General features: G+C 66.6%; 2 protein-coding genes across 5 annotated transcripts in view; both read left to right on the forward strand.

The window, feature by feature from the left end:
• The window catches only part of PIDD1 (p53-induced death domain protein 1), a 28,756-nt gene extending 26,354 nt beyond the window's left edge, over positions 1-2,402 (forward strand). For 3 of the 4 annotated variants that reach the window (XM_014582495.2, XM_006164420.3, XM_027766667.1), the window contains one exon: positions 2,335-2,402. Coding sequence is in view for 1 of the 4 variants with exons in the window: in XM_014582497.2 (XP_014437983.1) it covers positions 2,335-2,344 (10 nt within the window). In the remaining 3 variants the exon portion in view is untranslated. The remainder of the gene's footprint in view (positions 1-2,334) is intronic. The other variant, XM_014582497.2, reaches the window with a different exon arrangement.
• Positions 2,403-2,441: 39 nt separating this feature from the next.
• SLC25A22 (solute carrier family 25 member 22) overlaps positions 2,442-5,442 on the forward strand; it is a 4,781-nt gene continuing 1,780 nt past the window's right edge. The window contains exons 1-7 of the mRNA XM_027766668.1: positions 2,442-2,579; positions 2,674-2,799; positions 3,110-3,165; positions 4,081-4,171; positions 4,864-4,982; positions 5,058-5,232; positions 5,312-5,439. Coding sequence (XP_027622469.1) covers positions 2,560-2,579; positions 2,674-2,799; positions 3,110-3,165; positions 4,081-4,171; positions 4,864-4,982; positions 5,058-5,232; positions 5,312-5,439 — 715 coding nt within the window. The 5' untranslated portion in view covers positions 2,442-2,559. The remainder of the gene's footprint in view (positions 2,580-2,673; positions 2,800-3,109; positions 3,166-4,080; positions 4,172-4,863; positions 4,983-5,057; positions 5,233-5,311; positions 5,440-5,442) is intronic.

Below are 5,442 nucleotides of genomic sequence, written 5' to 3' on the forward strand. Positions count from 1 at the left end.
TCGTTTGGGGGTGTACACGTGGGACCTCGCCGGACGTGTGTGGACACGTGCGTGGCTAGGGTCCCAGTCGCCTGGCGGCGACAGGCTGGCTGAGCCCCAGTCAGCTGCTTCTTTGTCCCCGGGTCGGAGAAATGCGCAGTTGCAGACCCCTTCCGGGCTCCTCCAGCCCTTAGCACCTTCCGGGAGGAGAGCCTGGGAGGCACGGGGAGCAGGGCCAGCCCCAGCCTCGGCCTCTTGTCGCCCCTGGGGTGGGAGGAGCGGGGAGGTGTTTTGTAGGACACGTTACTCCCGCGGGTCCTGAAAGGCGGGATCTTCCCCTGGGTGGTCTCAGGGCTCTCCTGTTCCCAGCCCCGCTGTCGCCTCGCTTTACCTGCTCTGGAGGGAACACAGGGCTGACTGTCCTCGGGACCTCAGCAGCCTGACTGGGGTTTCTATGGCAACACAGGGGTGCAGGGGGAGGGCCCGAGCCGCTGCCTCGGAAGCAGAGAGTGAGAACCATGGCGTGAGAGCTGGAAAGGCTCTGCGGCCAGAGGCCCCCTGTCCTTTGCCGGTGCAACCGGAGGGTCGCTGTTCTGGAGACCTGCCGTCTCCGCTGCACCAGCCTGCCTAGCATCCCCTGTGCATAGGGCCGGCTCCTCTGGGAGAGCTGCCCTCCCCACCGTAGAGGGCCTGTTGTACTTTAGGACCTTCTCCTGGCAGTCAGCTGTCCCTCACCCCAGACAGGAGGGAGGGTCCAGAGGAAGGGCTGCTCCGGGAGGCAGGGCCCGCTGTCCCTGGAGGGCAGAGGTAGACCTGGGGTGGGACTAACTTGAGCACGCTGGACCCTGCCCCACACTGCTGGTCTACACTGCGTGATGGGGGAGAGGGAGTGAGATCGGGTCGAAGTTCAGAGGTCAAACTACTGGGTGGGGCAGAAGTTCTGGCCTGCGGGCACCCCATGCTCTCTGGACCTGCTAGGTGGCAGGGGTGGTGACAGCCACCCTTTCCCTGCCCTTTCTAGCCGAAGGGCGTGCCTTCTTGTGCTGCAGCCCGAGTCCCCTAATGTGCGACATGCCCCCTAACAGGCAGCCCCATAGACGGGGATGCTCAGGCTGACCTGGCACATGAGCCCATTCTTGGGGTACCAGGGCCCTAGCCGGGTCCAGGCCAGGAAGCAGTGCTGGGCTCAGCTCACAGGCTGCAGACTACTCCGGGCACTGGGGGTGTGGCGGCTGCTTGGCCTTGCCGGTTCAGCCTGAGTCAGGCAGACACAGACACGCACACGCACGCACACACACACACAAACGCGCGCGCGCACACACACACACATGCACACGCGGGACCCTTCCCCAGGTTTCAAGGCTCGACCCTGCCCCTCAGAAGCTATCTCACCCCTTCTCATCCCTTCTCCGGAAGCTGCAGGGAGCCTGAGCTCACCCAAAGTGAAAGAGAAAGTGGCGCCCCCCCAGCCCGCCCCACCCCGCCCTGCGGCCTGGGTGGCAGCAGGGCAGTGGTGGTGGGGGGGCATCTGAGCAGGCGAGGTGAAGGTCACCAGCCCTCCGGGACTGGGTGAGAGCCAGCCTTGTGACCCTGGGCAGTAGCGTCGGGGGGCGCCCTTGACAGCTGGCGGAGAAGGCATGGGAGGCGGGGAGGGAGGCCCCGCAGCTCAGTCAGCTTTCAGGGCTCTGCCCACTGGGAGCCCTCTGAGGCTGGCTGTGGTTCTGGAGCCCTGCCCCGGTGGGAGAGGTCGCCTCCCCTCACCCCTAGAGTGGGGGGCTGTCAACCACAGGGGCCTTTGAGAGTCAGCCATGCCCTCCTGAGACCTGTGTCAGCTGCTGGGTTCCTGCATGTGTGTGTGTCCGGGAGGGGTGGTTCGGGGTGGTTCCGAGGAGGGTGGGCGCAGGGCCGTCAGTGGGGAGGGGCGCGACTGTGGGATGGGGCTGTACCTAGGGTGGCATCCACCAGCTGAGCCCGGGTGGGGAGTCCCGGAGCGAGGAGCAGGAGAGGAGACCCCAGCCCATGTGATGAGCAGTTGTCTCTGCTGGATGTGGGGGATGGTCGCCCAGCCCAGTGCAGACCGAAGTGTTCTGGGGGCAGAGGGGCCGCTCCCCCTCAGAAGCGCCTGGCCCTTTAAGAGCTGGAGCTTGTCCTGTGTGCACGTGAGCGTGTCGTGTGTGAGCGTGGGAGGGAGCGGGCGGCTGGGAGGACTTCGGAGGGGGTGCCTAGAGGGGAAAACGAGTGGCCCCAGGGGTGGTAGGTGGTAGGTGCAGGAGTGAGATGCGGCTGAGATGGGGACTGGGGGGGGGCACTGTCCCTCTGGTGCCCCACCCTTATTCCTGCCCCTCTTCCTTCCAGGACCAAGTGATGGTGGCTGTCCCCTAGAAAGTCCCTGAAGGTGGAGCGCTGCCCCTCCCCCTTGGTCCCATCCACCTTCCTGCAACCTGCTCCCCCTCCTGTCGCCACCTCCACCTCCACCATCTGCCTCCACCACCTCCTCCACCGTCCGCCTCCACCACCTTCTGGCTCCACCACCTTCTGGCGGCCACCTCTCTGACGCCTACCTGGGGGAGCTCGAGTTAAATGGCTGATAAACAGATCAGGTCAGACACCACCTCCGCTTTGGCCTTGGCTGCACCCCCAGCCCTCTACCCCACCTGTGGTGGGGAAACGCGTCCTCACACCCCTTTCCCACAGCCTGCCAGCCAAGCTCATCAATGGCGGCATCGCTGGGCTGATCGGGGTCACCTGTGTGTTCCCCATCGACCTGGCCAAGACCAGGCTGCAGAACCAGCAGAATGGCCAACGCATGTACACGAGCATGTGAGTGCTGCAGGCGAGGAGCCTGGGCTGGGCGGCGGGCACCCCTGCTCTACTCTGCCCTACACCCTGTCGGACGGAGGAGCTGGGGAGGGCAGGGCAGGCTGGGGGAGCTCTCATCTGGTCAGGGCTGGGCCCTTACTAGGCTTGGGACTTGGCTCCTCTGTCACTCTTAGACAGTGCAGGGCTCTGGGCTGGGCTGGGCCGGGCAGGGTAGGGCAGGGCAGGGCTGGGCAGGCACTGGCCCCGTCTGCACTCAGGAGCAGGAGGTGGCCGGGCCGGGCCCAGCTCACTCTCACCCCCTTGGCTGCAGGTCTGACTGCCTCATCAAGACCATCCGCTCGGAGGGCTACTTCGGCATGTACCGGGGTGAGGCTCGGGACAGGGCAGCCTGATAACCCTCCGCAGCCTCGGCTGGGAGGCAGGTGGGAAGGCAGGGCAGAGCGCTGGGCCCGGGTGTAAGTGTGGTGGTCCTGTGGGGGCTTGGCTGCGCCTGTCCTGGGGCCCGTCTGTACAGCCCAGGTGGGGCGGTGGCAGTAGGATGACCAGGAGGCAGCCCTCTGGCGAGCGGCAGCCCTCAGCCTGTCGCCTGGGTATCACCCTCATTTCCCGCTTTCTGCCGTGACTGGCGCGGGAGGACACTGCAGTGGACGGCGTCTCCCCTGTGGTGACTGCGGCTCCTCCCTGCCTTCTGGGGCAGACAGGACCTGGTCTGTGCCCGGGGACTGGGAGGGTGGGGACCACGGCTGTAAAGCAGCTTAGGCACAATCCTCCAGCCCGCTCTCACCCAGATGTAGCCCTGAGCCCCATCACTGAGGGGGGCTCTAGAGCCCTCCTGGCGCTCACCCACACCTGTGTTCTCTTAGCATCCCTACTGGCGTGAGCACTGACTGTCCCTGGGGAGGGAGAGCTTCTCCAGGGAGACCCCCGAAGCTCTAGGATGCAGTCCCCTCCACCCGCTCTGCCCTCAGTACCTCGCTGAGGCCTGTCCTGCCAAAATCAGACAGGAGGTGGAGGGAAAAATGCAGGGGAGGGTGAGTGGAGGGAGTGCCTGCAGGAGCAGGACAAGGAGGGGCTGCCCCTGTCCCCTGGTCCCCGCCCTGCCTGGCACGGCCTGGACCCGAATGTGGGTGAGAGGGCAGGAGGAAGCAGCCAAGGAGTGACGGGCAGGGCTTTGCCAGCCTGGAAGCAGTGCTGGCCCAGAGCCCCCACTGTCCATGCCACTGAGCACCTCCACCCCCGACGCCTGGTGCCAGCCCTGCCTGACCCCTGTGTGCCCTACAGGAGCTGCTGTAAACCTGACCCTCGTCACTCCCGAGAAGGCCATCAAGCTGGCAGCCAATGACTTCTTCCGACACCAGTTCTCTAAGGATGGGTGAGGGGTCCAGTGTGCCAGGCTGGGGGCCAGGTCATGAGCTGCAGGGACCAGGGCAGACTTGAGGGTCCCTAGGCCCCAGACCAAGGGCTGAGGGCTGCCCAGCCAGCTGGATCCTGGCGGCTCTGCCCACCATCAGGCCCCTTGCTCAGGGCCACCTCGACCTATGGGGCAGCTCCCTGCTCCCCCCGCCCCCCTGCCTGGAGCTGGAGTGAAATAGGTGCCGGGGCAGCGGATCCTAGCCCAGCCTGCTGCCCCTGCTAGGCCAGGATGTGGGGGGCACCAACCAGCTCCCCGTCACTGGAGGGTGGGGCAGTGGCTCTGTCTCCCCTGTGGAGGCCGTAGCCTCCCCTGCCTTCTGGGACGAGCAGGGCCCTTCTGTGCCCAGAGACTGGAGGGTGGGGCTTTCAGGGCAGTCCTTTCTTGGGCACACAAGACCCCCAATCCCCATTTCTGTCTGTGGGAGAGCGGCTCTCTCACCCCCTAAGCCCCCATGCCCCCAGGAACCCTCTATTCAGTTGCTGGGTGCCCGTTGCTGAGGGACCTGAGGTTAGGGGGGCTGTACTCCACAGGGCTGGTCTTGCCTCCCCGACGGCCACCCCCTTCACACCCCGGCACAGTGGGCGGCCCCCGACCCTGGGGGAGCGGGGCCCCGCCGCCCCTCAGTGCGGCCTGCGCCCCCTCTGCTGCAGGCAGAAGCTGACCCTGTTTAAGGAGATGCTGGCCGGCTGCGGGGCGGGCACCTGCCAGGTGATCGTGACCACACCCATGGAGATGCTGAAGATCCAGCTGCAGGACGCCGGCCGCATCGGTGAGGGCGTGGGGAGGGCGGCCTAGCTGGCCCGCCCTGCCGCGCACCAGGGAGACAGCAGCCCTTTCTCCCCAGCTGCGCAGAAGAAGATCCTGGCCGCCCAGGCCCAGCTCTCAGCGCAGGGCAGCGCCCAGCCCTCAGTGGAGCCTCCGGCCGCCCCCAGGCCCACGGCCACCCAGCTGACCCGTGACCTGCTGCGAAGCCACGGCATCGCCGGCCTCTACAAGGGGCTGGGGGCCACACTGCTCAGGTGGGGCGGCCGGGGCCGGAGGGCGGGGCGGCCTGCTGCCCTCCCGCTGCCGCCTGGTCACGGCACCTCCCTCCCACAGGGACGTCCCCTTCTCCATCGTCTACTTCCCCCTCTTCGCCAACCTGAACCAGCTGGGCCGCCCGGCCTCCGAGGAGAAGTCCCCCTTCTACGTGTCCTTCCTGGCCGGCTGTGTGGCTGGCAGTGCAGCCC

The sequence above is a fragment of the Tupaia chinensis genome, unplaced genomic scaffold, assembly GCF_000334495.1.
Source record: "Tupaia chinensis unplaced genomic scaffold, TupChi_1.0 Scaffold143624_1, whole genome shotgun sequence".
NCBI classification, from domain to species: Eukaryota; Metazoa; Chordata; class Mammalia; order Scandentia; family Tupaiidae; genus Tupaia; species Tupaia belangeri.